This window comes from Athalia rosae, chromosome 7, assembly GCF_917208135.1.
Source record: "Athalia rosae chromosome 7, iyAthRosa1.1, whole genome shotgun sequence".
NCBI lineage: Eukaryota > Metazoa > Arthropoda > Insecta > Hymenoptera > Athaliidae > Athalia > Athalia rosae.
Genome location: NC_064032.1, coordinates 393,166 through 412,487, shown reverse-complemented (window position 1 = coordinate 412,487; position 19,322 = coordinate 393,166). Strand labels below are relative to the sequence as shown.

Below are 19,322 nucleotides of genomic sequence, written 5' to 3'. Positions count from 1 at the left end.
TTAGGTTCGATATGCATATCTACGTTAAGATCTTACAGTTCACTCGTGAAATACGAGCAATTATTTCATTGATTTTTAATTATTTATTTCACTTTTTTTCACGTCCGAGAACTGAGATGTACATTTTTTATTTTTCTCGTTATTCAACAAGTTCAAATACTCTCAACACTGATCATCGCTGACAATGAGCATGTAGGAAACAAATCGATCTATAGTTACCTCGTGGTTCTGAAAAATTCTGAAAATCATGCGACCGTGTCCGTAGATTCGACAATCAGCTTGTTTGCCTCTTTTCTTCTTATTTCGTCATTTTTCGTCGCAGCTCGTTTCTTTCTCTTTTCACAGATATTCGTGTACGCGAGATAGAAAAGAGGTCGTGAATCGTCGAGACCTTTTGTTAGTTTTTCTCATTATCTCTGCAGGAAAAAAGACAATAATGAAAATTAATATTTGAAGTAGGTACGGGTATACGTGGGGCTCTTGACGATCTCGTATTCGATTGCCATGAGAAAAGTGACGAGGCTGAGGTATGTTTTATTTACCTTTATCTTAAAAAGAGCCCCTCAAGTCCCTCCGTCTAATAGATATTATACATATCTGTATTTCCACCAGCCAACGAGAGGATGGATTCGATTCCAGCGTCGGAGTAATACGAATTTTTGTTCGATCAAAAAAACCGCTACTGAAATATTTTCGAAATAAAAAAGGCAATAACGAAGAAAAATTAATGTACCTCCGATTCTCAAGTTCACGATCAAATTCGACGAACGGAAGAATTATTCACGTCGGCTGTAATTGCAAGGGGAAAATCGTTGAAACCGGTCGGAGACTCTGAGAGAAAAAAAAAAAAGAATTACAATCAAAATCAACGTGGAGATGGTTTTTTTTTTTTATCCATCCTCATTTCATTTTTCTCGTCGTAACGACAGCGATAATTAATTATAATTCTCCGTCGTCGGAGGTCTTTGAGCAGGAAAAGGAAGAAGAATAATTAGAATTGATCGCGCGTGTTCGTATCGTCCGAATCCGTTTACGAAGAGACTGACCTGCATTATATTTTGTATGCATACATACTCGGATTGCAGGCGTGCATTACCTACCGCTTCGTACGTACGTACGTACCATCAGCTTCTCGTTCGTGCAACTCTGCGAAGTATCGGGATAACGTTCGATCCATCCTTGACGATATGCGGGTGCCCCGGGTACTCGAAAAACGATCGAGGTATACCCACGCATGGCCTAATAACACAAAGAACACACGGTGAATGGCAGAGGTTGAAATTATTTGAAAAATGACGCAACGATTCCGTTTCGAAACGACCGATACGATCTGATATGATTTCGGCAGCAATTGCATACGGAATGACTCGACGCGTCCAAATGAAAGAATTAACCGTTGTAACATTGAACCGGATACTCGGTTGACAATAAATCAAAACAACGCGATATCGCAAACTCGATATTTTGATTGGATTATCAATGGTAACGATGAATTAGAGTCATTGGGATACACGGAAGCTCCCGGTTACTATCTTGAAATAAGTAAATAAATGTTATGTGTTTATTACCGGTTCTAACCGCCGCGATAAGTCCGTCGTAAAATTTATGAAAGCTTGCTTAATTTCTTCATACGAATGCCACGCTTCGGCGAACATACGTCGTTCGACCAGGTAGAGTACATACGTATACGTGGCTATACGTACAAAATAGCATTTGGTTGCAGCTTTCCGAAATATGACGATAATTCGATCGCGCAATACGATTAGGTACACGAACGCCGATCCAATTTCACCTTACAATTATCAATAAAAATAATCCTCTCAATGATAATCTAACAACAAGTGCGGACGTGAAAAAGATACGATACAATGACAACGAGCAAAGGAATTTACAACTGTGGGATACGTTAGCTCTGACCAACAAGCTAAACCAAGAGAACTTTCGCTCGTTTCATTGGTTTCAAATGTCCGGATATGCGACGATTATCGAAATCGCGAGGCTGGCACACCGATCGTCCGACCGATATGAATATTACGCATGTTCGTATTCGTACGTGTACAAGACCGTAAGAAGAAATAGCAAGAGACGAACTCGCGTCGATTCTTCTCGGTCCTAGCCAAAACGGTAACGGGATGGATACGAATTATTGAGAACAGAGTGGAAAAATTGTTGTGCGTTACGATTACGGTCATCGATAAATTCGTTCGAATGAAATTTCGTATGATAGAAAAAAAAGGAGAGTAATAAATCAGCAGACGCGCATCAGCGTGCGTAATGTTATTTGAAAATAAGCTCGATTAATTTATTTCACTCGTAGACGAAATAAAAATGAGAAAACGAGATTTACATAACGAACAAGTAACGGGCAGTTTGCATTTACTGCCGTTATGCATATTATGTAGGTACATAGGTATAGTATGGTAGATGGTATGTATGTGCATACGCATACAAAACTTTGAAAGCAATCGCAATATCTCTACCTAGCAACGCGGTGAAATGTCTATCCGGTGATCGCGTGTACGATTCGGGATTTGCGAATCGATCGGTGTAATCGTTATGAGCGTGTCAATTTGACGCGAAAAACGTAATCGAAAGTGTAAACAATTTCAAGATTTCTCGTAAGATTAGCGTTCACGTAAATTTCATCTCTTCTCCCGCGTACATTTTTGCCCCTCGAGCATTTCGTATGCGGACGGCAACGAGCAAATTCGTCGTAACTAACGAAATATGATTTTTTTCAAACTATTGCGAATATGCGAGGTACGGTAATTCACTCGATAAAAATTCATCGATTGCACGATTTTTCGGAAACGTTGGTCCGAACATCGTTCCCTGCGATTCTGGTTGATCGCAACCCGTTTCATCGGAATCGCACCGTACGGATCGCTTCCTATAATATATAATGTATGTAGGAAAATATATTTCATTTTCAAATTAATTTTCTATTACATGATAATTGTACACACAGCAAGCTACATTACGAGCGTATGCATAGATATATTCGATAATAACGAGCAAAGGTCGCCACACGGTTACGAAATAGTACCAATTATGCAAAGTGTTCTATGACTTAATTAAGAGCACGAAATCGAATCTATTAATTCTATATACTTGTGTATATCATGCGTGAGAAGCCCTCTCACTTGCGCTATTGAAACCCGCCCCGTGTCAGTCCTAAGTACAAGTATAAGAACGTACGTACGTACACGTGTCCCAAGTTATTTTAGACCGACGTTCATACGAGACGAAACCAACGGCACGTGTAAAAAGAAATTCATCCATTGAAAAGTATCAATAATATCAATAATAATAATAATAAGAAGAAGAACAACAACAACAATGATAATAATAATAATGATAATATTAATAATATTGATAATAATGGATAAGTAAATAGCGTCCCACGAAGTCGCATGGTTCGAAAGAAACCTGTGACAACAACGATAATAACAACAACAACAACAATAATAATAATAATAACGACGACAAGTTAAGTACACCTGCACCGCACCTGACGATTTAACGCCAACGCATGCACGGATGAGTCGTGTTGAACTATTCGTACATCAAAGTATACCTACGTACGTACGTAAAAGGCGTACGCCAAATTGTTTCTTTCGAAATTTCGTACGACAGAAATGTATGAATGGAATCGATATCATTACCAGTCGATCGTCACCGATAACCGGTATTCGACGTTACGCTCGATCGGTATCCTTGTCGATTTCCTTGTAATCGGAATCCTGGAGAGCGACTTCGTAAACTCCTCTGTCTTTCGCCGATCGCGATCTCACGCAGGATGCGAAGCAGGTGTCGCCGACGCCGAATTTTTCACCGTCGTCCAAACTTTGCGGCATCGGTTGGTTCAATGTTTCCGGTAAGTAAAGAGCGAGGAATCCGGAAACAAGGGCGAGGCAACCGAACACCACCGCGGGTACTCTCGGATCCAAGGAATCCAATAACATTATCAGCGGTGTCATCGCGCCGCTCAAACGAGCGCACATCGAACCCACGCCGAGCGCGGTGTTTCTCAATACCGTCGGGAATAATTCGGCCGAATAATTGTATATTATAGCGAAGGAGGAGGCGATGAAGGCCTTCCCTAACATGGATATCGTCACGACGACGGATCGGTAATCGGTTTGCGGAATGTAAGACGCCGTCACGCAGCATAAACCGCCGAGGATCATCGTGGTGCTTATTAAACTTCTTCGACCGGTTCGGTCCATGAGCAGAACGGTGACGACGTAGCTGGGCAATTCGACGAGCGAGAACAGGAAGAGCATCAGAAAGGGATTCCCTTTGAGACTCCCGGTACCGAGCGACAGACCGTAATACGCTATGGAATTCGCGAACCAGTTCAGGCAAACGTTGACGGACTTCTTGCGGAGATTCGGCGTTTTGAAGAGGTCCGAGATCCCGTAAGCACGTTCGTCCCTGGACGATTCGCGGGCCTTCCCTCGGGACACGTAACGGGCCACGTCGACGTTCGCGTCGTTGCCGTTCATCCGTAAACCCTTTTGGATTATGGCCAGGGCTTCTTTCGTGCGCCCCTGAGCCCAGAGCCAACGCGGCGATTCGTCTATCAGCCACCAATGGCCCATCAACAGAGCACCGTGGAGCCCGTAGACGATCTGAAGCCACATTCTGTCCTTTATGACCGCTCCCCAACCCGCCACCAGCATGATACCGACGGCGAATACCGCTTGGAAGGCTATGCCGCAGACGGTGCGCTTCGAGGGTCCGACTATCTCCATGGAAAGGACGAATCCCGTTATGTAAGCACCGGCCGACCCGAATACGCCGTACAAAAATCTGAGGACCAGAAAACTGAAATATTCGGGCGTGAGGGCCACCGACACGCCGAGGATCGTTTGCAGCACGGAGGATGTGTAAAATATCTTCTTCCTTCCGTGGGTGTCGGCCAAGCTACCCAGAGTGACGGCGCCCGTGAAAACCCCGATCATGTAAGCGGACTGGGCCAGGGCGCCCATCCATCTGCGGGAGCATACGAAGTTCCATTCCATACCTCTGGACGACCGGTAGTAGGTGGTGTCGTAGACCCAGGAGTCGCAATCCGTCGTGGTCCCGTTCGCTCCGTAAATGCGGCAGGAGTCGAGTGCGCCGAGTTCGCTTCTGGGGATGGAATCGAGCACCTCCGAGCTGTTCCAGTGGGCGGTGAAGTTGTCCGCGTCCACGCCGGGTATCGCGCATCTGTGATCCGGCACCGCGGCGACCGTCACGAGCGTCATCATGTGCATACCCGCGGTGAGCGCCGAGATCACGTGCAGCGAGAATTGCCATGCCTGATACTTGCCGAAATCGCCGAGACGCGACATCAGTTCTTCCAGGTCGTTGTCCACGTCCCCCATGCTGACGCTACAGTTTCCGGTGACCGCCGCCGACGAATCTTCGATACCGCCGCGACCTCGAGCGGATATCGGTCTTCCCGAAGAAAGGAGGCGCGTTCGCTGAAACGAACAAAGTTTATTCACCGCATCGATCACCGTACCCACCCACCCACCCGCTACCCACCTACCTGCGATAATAACGTACGGCGGCTGTGTACGTAGCGAAACCCTAATCGAATAACGACCGGCACTTGTATTCACCACCGTTGACAACGTGCGCACTTCGCGCTCCCGACCAGCCGGGGAATGACGCTGGACTGGGTGACTGGGTTACCAACCTCGTGCCGAGGTCTGAGCGAGCGCCAGTGGCATTCGAGCAAAAGGAGAACGGTATACTGCTCCGTTCTCTTTTTTTCCGCCGTACCGCCTTGCTTTTTCCTCGTTTCGTCAGGCCCTTGTTCCGCTCTGCGACGGTACCGTTTGAGACGCTGCTGCTGCCGCGATACTGCTAGAATGCCGATTCTTCGACGATCCTCTCACTCGTTTCCACGCGGTCGCCACCGCGTTTCTCTTTCTTCGAACGAATCCGACCGCCGCGCGTAACGCCTCCGGCGTGGCGGAAATATATTTATTTCCTTCTTTTTCTCTTTTTCCTTCTTTCTCTCTTCCACTTCTCTTGGAATGCCTGTTTCTCGCCTTGACGCGCCACGCGATGTGCGAGTAGAACTTGTGCGGGCTAATTCTATCCCAACGAGCTACCTAGGCCGACGCGCGCGTCGCCATTATTTGAAATACGACGCTCGCTCGGAATCCGAGAAAAGAAAAAAAAAAAAAAAGAAAAAGAAAAAAGAAAAGAAAAAAAAAGTCAACCCTTCGCACGGACCACGAGCGAATTTTCCACCGCAGCGGGATCGCGCGATTCGCTCAATGTAACCGCAATCCGTTGACTTTTGTACGCGTACGTTGGTTCCCGACGATATCACATGCCCGTACACGTACGTGCGTACGTACAACGTACAGCGGTACCGTGTTTATACTGTGTGTATGTATAGTTTTCAAACACCGCGAGATGACGACATCTCTCCCGTCTCTTTCTCCATTCTTCCAATCGGTCGGACCGTCTCGGCGATTACTTCATAGATACGTCCCTCTGCTCTGCGCGCACGTCGGACACGGTAGATCGATCGATATTCAAGAAGAGGGAAGAAGTGAAAAATACCAGATCCGATCCGATCGAGGGCAGATACGCATCATATTCGGGGCGTTACGTCCGTTCGTCTCCCGTTCTCGACGCTTCGTTCGAACCTAGCGCCGGAGTGACCGTGTGGTGTACGCGTATAATATCTCCGCCCTCTTATCGCCTAGATGCTCGAGACGGTATCGGTGGGTCGCCGTGTTACAGCTGATAAACTCGGACGAGATCGGTTGTTGTTATTGTTGTTGTCGTTGTTGTTATTATTATTATTATTATTATCGCTGTTATCAACACAGCTCGGAATATTATCAGACTCTTTGGAACTTGGCTTTCGCGTGATTTCCGTTTCGTTCCGTTCCACTCTCGGTTTCTTTCTTTTTTGCCGCCGCCAAAATTTAACACCAACATGCGCGCGAAATATGTACCACGTCGTCATTAATGTTTTTCTCTCGAAAACCGGACTTCAAATCGGTATACGGCGACTACTTTTGGAATTCTCTCCTCAATCCGGTTCAAGGACTCTGCGCCGTACCCGAAGTTCTATTGTTGTAGGTTTAGGACTGTTGGGAAGCAAAAGAGAAAGTAGCGGACGGGCTACGACGAGATCTACGGCGACTCGAGACAGCGAATAACCGAAGGAGGGAAGGGTCGACCGAACGGGCCTTCGAGTACCGCGGTCGTACTTAGGGGACCGCGGTTGTCGAAGGGACACATTTTCAACGGCACGTGTCCTTTTTCCCCGCGCTCTTCTTTGTTAGCTAGAAAATGATCGTCGACGGAGGAAAAACGAAGAATTTCTAGAATATTCATTCGGTGTTTTTCCTTCTGTTTTTTCTTTGCTTCGGCTGTAGGCCAGCTGTAGCTCGCGACACGTACAAGTTGAATGATTTAGCGGACGTGTTTGATTACTGCGATAAACACGAATAGACAAAATCGTCGCGTACCTACTCTCGACGAGCTTCTTTCGTACGCATCCGATCTGACTTCTACTCGTTTCTGCCGACAATGTGAGATAACGTAACGTCACGTGTAACCGAAATGTACCGGTTATTACGTAATGTCGCAGAGTCGAACGCCGATCTGAAATTTTCAACGTTCGCACGGTGACAAAACTTGGATGAAATCGTATCTGGGTAATACTCATTTTTATCGGATGGATTTGTTTTGTCAGGTGTTCGGAAAATTGTCAGAAGTCGTATATTCGGACCGTACGTGCGTGTACGTAGAGTTCCGAATTCAACGGCAAAACGTCTCGCGTTGTCGAAAGAGAGGTGAGATTTATTTGAAAAAGGAAGTCTGGCCGATTCGCTCACGTGGAATATTTTGCTCGTCGAAAACAATTTTTCGTTCAATCGTCGGAAGAGAATCATTCGAGTGAGAGAAATATGACTTTCTTTCGTTTGTACGCCGAGAGTTACGGAACCACGTAAACACACCTCGGGTGTAAACAAAGCTCGAAAACTCCGTCGAACGTAGTTCACGAAGCCATCGAATACCGGAAAGCTCGATTATCCGTTACACTTACGATTCGAGGAGTACTCGGAAGGTCCGAATTACCGCTGGTTTTAACATTTTTTAATATTCGAAAACATTCGGTCAACTTGTAAATTCCATGTACTCGGTGACAACTTTCGCGACACGCGATCGTTTCGTTGTGCGGCTCCATCTCCGGGCAAACGTGGGAAACAACGTCTCGTACGCGAATGATTGGAAAAAAAAATGAACTCCGCGGACGGTAACGAAGGAGCCGATCGGACGACGACGATTTTTCAAAAATTAAAACGAGTAATTTTTGTTGCAAATCGACGAACGCCACCGGTTTACGGGTACAATCGGAATCAGCGTTGTCGCTATTCGTAGAATTCTTTCAAAGGACACCCCCAAGTTCGAAGGGATGGGGAAAACTCTGTTATCGCGTTGTACGAGCGCTCTTTTCGAAAAATTACAATCGAGATCCCTCGTTGGCAATGTTGTTGTACGTCGCAACGTCAGACGTCGCGTCGCAAAGGTCAGTGTCCCGGTTCGAAGCGCGAAGCGCAAAGGCTCGAAGCTCGAAGTGGGCACGAGCAAACGACGACCCGACTCGGAAATCTAAATCCCTATTATCCACTTGTCGCTCGTTACTCGACTCGGTCCACTTTTACACCGCAAAGTTAGCCGTTAACCGATCGCGAACCACGACAATCTCAACCAACGAGGGACCGCACACCAATCCTGCAGGGCGAACGGCCGAGACTCGACCCCCCTTGCGAAGGCGCGGGAGCTCGCGGATCGAACAAGATCCGCGGGTGACGCACGTGCGAATTTCACATTTCCCAGACACGCGACGCTATCGTGAGAATTAGATTCGCAGACTCGCGGATGTCGCGTCGATACTCCGGCGTTTTGTAACTTGAACTTGGCATCCTACGACGGCGAAGGGAAGCCTCGGAAGGCTCCGACGCCGGTGCGGTGGGCCGGGCAAAAGCAACGTCAGCGCCTGGAAAAAAAACTCCCCCCGTTAGAACACACCCGAGACAGAAGCGATGCGGTACAATGAAGGAGAGTGCGGTATCCGGTTCCGGTAACAAGATCCCGGACAAGGCGGTAATCCGAGACCAAAAGCCCTCCTCACCCCCCCCTTTCTCGACGGTTCGGCGACGCGTTCTCGACGAGGGTCGACCGATCCTCCACAGGTGTACCAAATCCACGCGTATCCCGTATTCTTTTCACCCCTATCCTCTTACCGCTCGCGGTGTCCGCGAAGACCACCGTCGCGGGCAACCCCGACAGCGGATACGTCCGAGACGACGTGAGCGTGCGCCGCACACTTCGCATCGTTGTTCGCAACCGACCATTGACATTGTTCACCTGGCCGATGTCGGCGAGGCAACGGGCGAGACTCACCTTCGTCGGTCGTTCGGAAGAAAGAGGCGTTAAATTTTCATTACCGGCTTTTCGTTTCACTCGCCGGATTCCGTTTCCACTTCGTTCGTTGCGGCCGCGTCCAGCCGGGTGATGTTCCCGTAGACTCTCTCCTCTCGCGAAACGACGAAGAGTCGCGGGTCCCTGCCGTTTCGCGCGTATGCTTCGGCGTCCCTCTGTCCGGCCGCTAGCCTCCCCCGTTCGTCGTCGGATCGTCTGCAAATCGAGCGAGACAATATTACTCCGAGGGAGGGTGACTCGGGACGGACGATCGTCTACCCGAAGGTAACGCCCGAATCTCGATAAGAAGGGGCGGCCGACGAAGACGTTGCGTCCCCTGCGTGAAAATACGCGCGCAACTTCACAATTGCCGGACACCCTTCGAAGACACGTACTCGGCAATCTCACGGCGTCACGCCGGCAAGCGGCAGCGGGAGCGATCGCTCGATGAAATTAACGAAGGATTCGGTAGGCGGTTCGCAACTCGTTTTCTCCAAAACCAAGGAAACCGAAGGCGTCGTCGTCGCGTCGTCGTCGTGCCAAACCGACGGGGCGAGTCGCGTAATTGCTTTCCCGGTCGGAACCCGGCCAGGCCCCCCCGAGTAGCGCACCCTGTATAGGTATACTGCAGTACGTACGTATACACGCGAAGCGAACGTCTCCACAGGGGGCTGCTAATCGTCTCGGGATGTAACTCGCGGGCTCATTTACTTATCCCCTGCGATTTTCTTCGGTATATTTTCTCATCTCGACCCGCGCCGCGCCGCCGCCTCTACCGCCGCCGGACTCGTTAACACCGAATCTAATCAGAGGTCTTCGTCGAGCGTCAGCTTCTACGCACCGAACGCGAAAAAAGTTTCAACCCCTGCCGTTGGTTGTTTTTTTTTTTTTATTTATTTTTTTTTAATTCGACACGCTCCCCCCACACCCCCACACCCCCACACCCCCGCCAAGGGATGCTCCAAGGACAAGGAAGAGATTACTCGGGGTAACTGCGGGGATTCGCTCCGCGCACCCACGTCCTCGTAGTTTTTCAGTTTTCAGCGGCGGCATGCGCTGCGGGAGAAATGCATTTTCATTCGCGAGAAATCGAGACGGACTCGCGGCAACTGCGAAGTACGGATTCGGCGATACGCTCGACGAAGGTGAGAAAATAAAGCGGAGGAACGTAACCCGTGGCCGGCCGCGGTGCGATACGAAGTAAAACGTACGCGCGTCGCGAAACGCGGATGCAGCGCTATTATCGTTGCCGTTACAGTCTAGTCGTTGCATCGCCAACCGTATAGATTACGGTGCACGGTTGCAGTTCCGGGCTGACGATAAACTACGTTCGACCGCGTCGAGAACAATTGAGACGTTGCGTCGGCTTAACTTTTGAACAGTGCGAGGATTGAAACGAAGGTCGTCGTTTTACATTCAACTGTAGTGTGAGCGTACGCTGTACGCGTGAACATGGTACGGCGGTCGAGCGTAGGACAGAGATCGCCGTTTCGGGGGAGAATTCCCTCTCGTCCGAAAGGATACGCGATACCTTCGAAATCTATATTATTGTTATTGTTATTATTATTATTATCGCGCAACGATCCGTGTCGTATGGAGAAAGGCGCGCCCGTCGAACGCGACCTGCGTTTCACAAAAAACCGGTGGGCCCGACGCGGCGGAAACGGACGCAAGGAATCGACGTACGCTCGCGTCGGTCTGCGAAAAAAAAAAAAAAACGCTCATCTTTCGATTTTGTCGTCGTATCGTCGTGATATTTTCAGAGTTATCCGCAACCGATCGACCAACGCCGGCGATTGGTTACTAAAAATGGACACGCGCCGTCGATCGATTGCTACGGAGCTGTTGCGCGCAGCTGCAATTTTCCTCCCGATTTCCCAAGCCGATTTCCAGGTACGTGCCGCACAGCTGTGTAATTCGTCTACTTGTAGAAACGCGGAAAAGATTGCGGAACACGTGCCTGGAGAGATAAGTATAGCGACGTTGGAATTACGTGCTGTCGATATTTTCGAAAGCTTTGCAGACGGTGATCCGAACGACCGGAATCCGAATGCCTCGCGGTTGCAACATTACCGCACAACGTACGAAAACGTTTAGCGACCGCTAAGCAAACGCGGCGTTCACCGCTGAAATTCTGCACCGCGCGTATCCAATTGTAATAACAAGCCACGCCGACGAGCCACACCGACGAGCCACAACTCTAACGGCAGGTGAGCGAAACGGAGACTGTTGCATAATTTGGCCAAGGATCGTCGCATCGAATACGAATCCGTTCCGTTGAACGCGTGTCGGATCATCCCTCGAGCTAAGGGCGCGAGTGTGAGCAAAAAAAGAGGTTCCGAGGGGGAGAGAAAGTCCCTCGTAACGATTACGAATACGAGGTGGTGCTTCGATCCGGGCACCGGGATTCTACTTCCGCCGCTCGTTGCCGTAGCTGCCGGGGCTGTAACCGCGGCCGTCCCGCGGCGGTGCCCACGGGGTAATAATTCGACGAGCTTTCGGAGTCGGTTTCGGAGTCGGGCGAACCCAAGCGAGTGTCGGCGGTCTCGTTCGACGAGCGTGAACGCGATCGAGTGTCGCGTTGCGTCGGGCGAGCAACGGTAATTTTGAAAGATCTCGCCTCGTTTTTTGTACAATGTCCTCAACCGGTTCCTCCGTGCGACGACGACGTCCCTTCGCAGGTGTGCGCGTATTTTACGGCAAGGCCATCGCCCTCTTCCGCGGAACGGTCTCGCTGCCGCGCGGCGGCGATGCCCCGGTGGATTTCCGAATCGTCGTCGCGAAAATTCGAGACACTCCGACAGCCGGTGACCGTTACCTGTTCCGACGAGACCCGCGCCACCGCGTGCGTCCGCGACGACGGATCGAGACGACGGAGAAATTGAGAACAGCCGTCGTTCCGTCGGACCCTCGCGACCCCCGCCGCGAAGCCTCGGTGTTCACCGGTTCCCTCCCCTGCGCGTCGCGGCGATTTCGCCCCGTCTAATTCCGTACACCTTGTACCGCCGGAAGTTGGAAATCCGGGAGACGATACTCCGCTTACGAATGTCCTTTTCTTCGTCACGATTGGTTCGCGACAACGCGATCGCGTCATGCGGGTTCGATAGCTACGAAACCGGAGGCCGGTCGCTCGTTAGTCAGGATCTTACAGTTGCGCGGTGACGGTGGTCGCGATCGGAGCTGCTCGTGCCGGTGTCGTGCGTACCCACATCCGAAATAATCGACAATCTTACACGTTGTTTTTTCACCGCGATTATACCGGTTCTATTTCCCGCCCCCGCCCCCGGCCCCCCCCCCCCCCCCCTCCGTCAAATTTGCTCCCGTGAAATTATCGTAGAAATTAAATGTTCCATCCGCCCGAAGCGACAACCGAAGCGTAACGATTGCACAGGTAGCGCGGATCTGCGCGACGATTGCGCGAGTACGCCGACGACTTTTTGGATCCCGTTGCGTGAGTACCCCCTTTCGTTCGGAAGATGAGAAATGGAGAGAGAACAAAAATGAGGAGATCGCAACGTGCGCTAATTGATACGCGAAATTGCGACACGTTTACCGTGAACAAATAATTTTGCCGCGTGCAAAATTTTCGCGAAATCGGTTGGCGAGGTCCGTTGGATGACTCGAATTATCGGCGAACGTTGTTCGAGACATTGCAGCCTCTGCTGATTTTAGTCGAGCGAGCGAAAGGACGAACAATATTCGAAGATTTCCCGGTAAACTTTCGATCGTGTTTCACGATCGAAACGTCGGGCTGATTTACGGTAAGACGGGACGAGGCCGATAGTTACGCGCCGCGTTCGTACGCGCGCTTTTACAAGGTCGAGGAACTCGACGAGCGAAATCTCGGCGACACCGTTGGAAAGTGTGTCTCGTGTAGAGGCGATTCGTTTAAAAATGACCCGCGCCAAGACCGAACGAACCGATTATCGTAGCTGCAGGAATACTGTATCGCCCGAGGCTCGCGAAAGGTGTTTCGTTGTTTATTTTCAATTTTGACGGAAGAGTCGACGATTAACGGGGGGAAGATCCGCCGAGACCTTGACCCGCGCGATACCGCGTAACACCTTTGCGCACGTATACACATTGGGTATACGTGCGCACGGACCGATCTGTCCGATTATAAACAGCAGTCGCTACGACGATGATTTTATCCGCAATCCGGCCGAGTCGCGTGCATTCGAAATCGCGCGTATACTTCGATGAAACCAATTGTTACTTGTTCGAACCGCGGCATATTCTAAATGACGAAAAATCGCAGCTGCGCAGACACGGTGAGGTAACCAGACGTGTGCGCGGGCAAAGAAAGAGTGCAAATATTTTCGACGCTCACCCGGGGGAAGCTTCGATATTGCGAATGGAAATTTGCCCGCGTGATCTTGTGAAATATCGTTCCACGATTAAGATTAAAAATGAAAGGGATTACCGATGGGATGTGCGATCGAGATCCCCGCTCTGGTCGTTTGTTATTTAGCGTATGTTTTCTCCTTCTCATCCTTCGTAATTTTCCGCACAGGTCAGCGGCGCGTAATTCGATGACACAATCCCGCGAAGTGCTGGCAATGATGGACGCTCACACGACAACGTTCGGCCGTAAACGTGGATGTACCGTATCGAGATGCGGTGGATTTTTGCTCGGTACACTTTTCCTGCTTTCCGTCGTCGTCACGGCTCTGTTGGTCTACCATTTTGCGCCGTGTGCCGACTCTGTTTCCCGTACCGGGAATCGCGAAGCCGGCATGCCTGGAATAAAGATTGGAAAAGGATTTGGCGCCGCTGGATTTGCGGGGAAAAAACTTGATTTGAGATTACCGAGGTCCGTTGTACCGGTTTTGTACCGGTTGAAATTAACGCCGTTCATTTGGCCGGGAAATTTCACCTTCAACGGTGAGGTGAGGACAAATTGAAACCTGTTAATCGTCGTGTACGTACGTACGTACATCTCGGTAGGAGCGTGTGACGGTATTCAACGAAATTAATGAAACGAATAAAAATGTAGGTTGAAATTTTGGTCAACGTTACCGAAGATACGAAAAATATTACGCTTCACTCGACGAATCTTGACATCGACGAGGCGGCTACGAAGGTGAAAATCTACCTACCGGACGACGGAACGATTCGAAAACAGACGGAGGACATTGGCGTTGAGAAACAAACCAACGACACGCTCAGACAGTTTCACGTCATTCACACGTCGAATTTATTGAAGGCCGGCAAGCGGTACACGGTGAATCTTAAGTTCGTTGGATATTTGAACGACTACCTGGAAGGATTTTACCGCAGTTCTTACACGGTCGGCAATCAGACGAGGTGAGGCAACAGCTTGTGGTGAAAAAAAAAAAGAAAATCGATTTCTTCAATGGTCGCGTCGGGTCGTCGGGTCGTGTTTTTACCGACCGTTGAAAGAGTTACCCCTCGCGATCGCATGCACGGTCATTGAAATTTTTCTCATATTTTTCCGAATCAAACGATGGGGCTGAGGGAGAATAAAAAAAAAAAAATTTACCAAAACTTGTAGTGCTCGTAGCGGTGGTTCCCCCGTAGAAATACATCCGATTGACGCCAACCTCGTATCTATCAACGATGACGAAAGAATGAACATCTCGCTTCGTAATGGGCACGATCGATGTCAAGACCTGGAAGACAATCAACTTTTAAAAATCCGAGAGCGTCGTATCCTTCGTTCATATCTATGGCTTTGCCGTGACACTGGGTTCAAAAAATTCGGGGTGAAAAAATCGTGCTTCGTTTCCCCTCGATAGAAGAAAAATTCGAGCTTTTGGATCTCTACCGTCCAAGTGAAGCTCGCAATTGTAGATTTGAAAGTGTGCTTTTTTTTTTTATCATGCGAATCTTTTCATCCGTAGATGGATTGCAACCACGCAATTTCAACCCACAGATGCGAGACAGGCATTCCCTTGTTTCGACGAGCCTGCCCTGAAGGCGCAGTTCGAAATTAGCATCGCACGTCCAAAGAACATGACTTCCATATCCAACATGAAAGGAACCGTCGATCGCAGGCCGATGTGAGTGGCTAGCCTAACGATGTTGAATTTTCACTAGATTCGGTCTTTGGTTGCCAATTCCTGCAACATTAAGTTTCAAAATGTTAGAATTAAGCGAAAAACTGATTGCCTCCGGAATTAAATGAAAACTCGAAAAACTTTCAAAATCAAACAATTCTTTTTTCCGTTTGATTTCGTGACACTTTCATTTTGCTCGTCGGTTCGATTTGAATGAATGAATCAATTTTTCCGCGCTCCGCATACTTGTACCGTGTTCATTGAGACGCAACTCGAGAAGGAGAAAATAATCGCGTCGAAAAATGGACGGCGGCTTTTAAATGTGTTTTGCATTGAAATGATAATTTTTCAGCCCCGGGTTGCCGACCTACGAATGGGACCGCTACGAACGGTCGGTACCGATGTCCACATACCTGGTGGCATTCGTAGTATCAGATTTTGCAACAATGACATCGAAGGATGGCAAAGTTAGCGTTTGGGCTCGAAGCGAGGCTCTCGATCAGTCTTTGTACAGTTTAGAAATCGCCCCGAAGATATTAAAGTATTTCGAAGATTATTTCCGAATCGAGTTTCCGCTACCCAAAATGGACATGATCGCTCTTCCCGATTTCTCGGCAGGTGCAATGGAGAATTGGGGTCTGATTACGTACAGGTAAAACGCGTCATATTTTTTTAGACACTATTTTGAGGCACGCGAAAGAGTCGACAGAAAATTCTGACGGCCATTCGTTGTTTTCCAGAGAGACTGCAATGCTTTATCAAGAGAGCGTTTCGACTAGCAGTAATTTACAGAGAGTCGCAACGGTCGTTTCTCACGAGCTCGCCCATCAGTGGTTCGGTAACTTGGTAACACCGAGTTGGTGGACGGATCTTTGGCTTAACGAAGGATTTGCCAGCTACGTCGAGTACCTCGGCATGGACTCTGTAAGTGCATTCGAACATTATCCATAAACGATTCCGGTAACAGAATATTTTCAACGCTCAAGGTTGAACCGGATTGGAGGGTCCTTGAACAATTCGTTGTTCACGAAGTGCAAAACGTTTTCGGGCTGGACGCTCTGGAGTCGTCTCACCCAATATCCGTAAAAGTCGGTGATCCTGACGAAATTAGTGAAATTTTTGATCGAATTTCATACGCGAAGGGTGAATTAATTATTTATCCAGGCATAAAATTTCACCGGTCCTAACGCTCAACCGATCAAACCTGATTGCATGCAATTATTTTTGTTCTCTAGGAGCATCGATAATTCGTATGATGGATCATTTTCTCACCACTGACGTTTTCAAAAGAGGACTCACCAATTACTTGAGAGAAAAGTTAGTTATTTTCTGACTTTCAACGTGATATATGTTTATTGTTGACTTTTTTTTTCAATTTTTGTTTTGTACGGTGTGTTTCTTTTCTCTTTGAATCAGAGCTTACCAAAGCGCGGAACAAAATGACCTGTGGGATGCACTGACGAAACAAGCGCATGAAGATAAAGTTCTGGATCAACGTACGACGGTTAAACAGATAATGGATACCTGGACTCTGCAGACAGGATTTCCGGTGGTCACGGTTATTAGAGATTACGAAAGAGGCGGTGCAACCTTGACGCAGGTAAATCATTCAACGGAAAATATGAACAGCTTATGGAAAAGATGGCGTGGTCATGATCGCACGGTCAAATTATAATTGTTTTTCGTCTCATCTTGGTTTCTGCCATCAACAGCTTTGAGGATGCATCGGATGAATGTAAATCAATGCATTTTATGTACTTACAGCAACGCTTCCTTCTACAAAATAGTACCACTACCTCGCAGTCGGGTAACGAACCGCTGTGGTGGGTACCGATTACTTTCACATCGCAGAATGAGTTGAACTTTAAAAATACAAAACCATCCCACTGGATGGAGGCTGAGCCTTCTCTAACTCTTCACAATCTGAAAGCACGTTCAAATGAATGGATGATATTCAACGTACAAGAAACTGGTACGTTCGATCATTTTCATTTTTCATTATTCGGTATTATCGAGTGAAACGTACAAGACTAATAGTGATTTACCTGTTCAAGGCTACTACCGTGTGAATTACGACGAACGAAACTGGCGGCTCATTATTCAGGAACTTTCAAAGTCTTCGTTCAAAAATATTTCCACGATAAACCGAGCACAATTGGTAGACGATGCTTTGAACCTCGCAAGAGCTGGCCAAATAGACTATGCTACTGCTTTAGATGTTACTTCGTACCTTGCTCACGAAAGCGAATATCTGCCATGGAAAGCGGCATACACGGCGATGGGGTACCTGGACAGTATGCTCGTGAAGGCCGAAGGATATGACAGATTCCGGGTAAACTCTATGTCCTAAACTACTTGATTCATGTAGCTTAAGACGCCCCAAGACTCTCAATTTTACTAGATGCTAAACTGCCTCACAACGCTGTCAGCTATCCGTCTCTGCTTAAAAAAAACTTGAAATTAGTGTTACGGCAAATCTCATGCGACAGTGATTTAAGATTTTTTTATAAAAATCTTGTATCTTAGGAATTTAGGGAATTCCACTATAATTCCTTGAAATGTGCTTTTGAATATCATTGCGATAACAATTTTCAGATATTTGCATTGAAATTGCTCGACAACGTCTATAAACTGACAGGTTTCATCGATGCCCTTGGCGATCCACATTTAACGGTTTACAGTCGCATAGGTGTGCTGAGCTGGGCTTGTAGCTTGGGACATGAGGACTGTGTGAGAAATGCTGTAACACAATTCCACAACTGGCGTACGACCCCGAGCCCAGAAAAAAACAACCCGTAAGTGTGTGGGAATCATTGCGATAGTCCGAATTAGCGTCACGTTGTTTTGAACCGAGTTAAAATTGTTATCAGAATCTCACCAAACTTGAAGAGTGTCGTTTATTGCACCGCTATTCGGGTTGGAGGGCAGATCGAATGGGACTTTGCCTGGCAGCAGTACCAACTCACAAATGTTGGCTCAGAGAAAGATCTGCTTCTTCATGCGCTTGGCTGCAGCAGAGAAACCTGGATTCTGAGCAGATATTTGAACTGGGCTGTAACTGAGAATTCTGGTATCAGAAAGCAGGATGCTTCGAGGATCTTTGGATCCGTATCGAATAGTGTAATCGGACAGCCACTTGCCTTCAACTTCCTCAGAAACGAATGGGCGCGGATAAAGACGTAGTGAGTTGAACTTCAGGTTCATACGAGTATAAAGTGATCAGTTGATTTATCATCTTAAATTTTTGTAGTCTGGGATCTTCGCTCTCAAATCTTAACAGCATCATCACCTCGTCTACAAAGAGATTAAACGCCAAATATCAGCTCAATGATGTAAGGGTGCTTAATTTGTTTCAAAATGATACGCCGTTCTCATAGCTACTCATTAGCTCAGACCATTTTCATGAATTATCTTTTCTCATTTTGTAAATTTACATTCATAGCTTTTGGAGTTTGCAAATGATCACAGTGCCGAGCTTGGAACGGCAAAGCGAGCTGTACAACAAGCAGCGGAACATGCTCAAGCTAACATCAAGTGGCTCGAGCGTAACCATGGGACAATTCTGAGTTGGTTGAAGCGAGCTACAGCCTAGTCTACCAAGATGTAGACGAGCTAGATGGAGAGGTTAGACTACCTGCTAATGTCCGAAGACATTATACAGCTGCGTCTACAAGGTGAAGTGATTTCAATGATGCAGCAGAAATAACTGCTGATATTGAGTTGATGTTTAAGCTAAGCAAACAATTATCATTGTTTATCGCCAAATAAACTACCTTCGATGGTCGTGGTGGTAATTAGGTTTTTGTAAGTATTTGTAAATATATTATATCAATATATCTATACCTCTATAAA

At 47.9% G+C, this 19,322-nt stretch overlaps 4 protein-coding genes across 9 annotated transcripts in view; 2 read left to right on the top strand and 2 right to left on the bottom strand.

The window, feature by feature from the left end:
- Positions 1-14,113, bottom strand: part of LOC105693248 — a 21,039-nt gene extending 6,926 nt beyond the window's left edge. Inside the window, exons 1-5 of one of the 5 annotated variants that reach the window (XM_048658697.1) lie at positions 13,874-14,113; positions 9,477-9,666; positions 1,123-1,239; positions 543-831; positions 220-416 (exon numbers count right to left, since the gene is read on the bottom strand). The gene's annotated coding sequence lies outside the window, so the exon portion shown is untranslated. The other 4 variants (XM_048658695.1, XM_048658698.1, XM_048658696.1 and 1 more) reach the window with 4 other exon arrangements.
- The window catches only part of LOC105684315 (ribulose-phosphate 3-epimerase), a 135,391-nt gene that overhangs the window by 21,650 nt on the left and 94,419 nt on the right, over positions 1-19,322 (top strand). The gene's annotated exons all lie outside the window — the stretch shown is intronic.
- LOC105693196 (organic cation transporter protein) lies at positions 2,278-8,018 on the bottom strand. Its single transcript, XM_012412966.3, has 2 exons — positions 5,540-8,018; positions 2,278-5,471 (listed from the first exon to the last, which is right to left on the bottom strand). The coding sequence occupies exon 2, from the start codon at positions 5,370-5,372 to the stop codon at positions 3,699-3,701; it is 1,674 nt and encodes a 557-aa protein (XP_012268389.2). The 5' UTR covers positions 5,373-5,471; positions 5,540-8,018; the 3' UTR covers positions 2,278-3,698.
- LOC105693252 (aminopeptidase N) lies at positions 12,639-19,322 on the top strand. 2 transcript variants are annotated; one of them, XM_012413064.3, is made up of 15 exons: positions 12,639-12,901; positions 13,964-14,339; positions 14,447-14,757; positions 15,315-15,473; positions 15,823-16,122; positions 16,211-16,394; positions 16,457-16,613; positions 16,706-16,787; positions 16,887-17,070; positions 17,235-17,442; positions 17,525-17,802; positions 18,066-18,265; positions 18,341-18,652; positions 18,721-18,802; positions 18,913-19,322. In XM_012413064.3, the coding sequence occupies exons 2-15, from the start codon at positions 13,983-13,985 to the stop codon at positions 19,060-19,062; spliced, it is 2,964 nt and encodes a 987-aa protein (XP_012268487.2). In that variant the 5' UTR covers positions 12,639-12,901; positions 13,964-13,982; the 3' UTR covers positions 19,063-19,322. The 2 variants fall into 2 exon arrangements, with proteins under 2 accessions (XP_012268487.2, XP_048514624.1); XM_048658667.1 differs by lacking the exon at positions 12,639-12,901 and adding an exon at positions 12,964-13,726.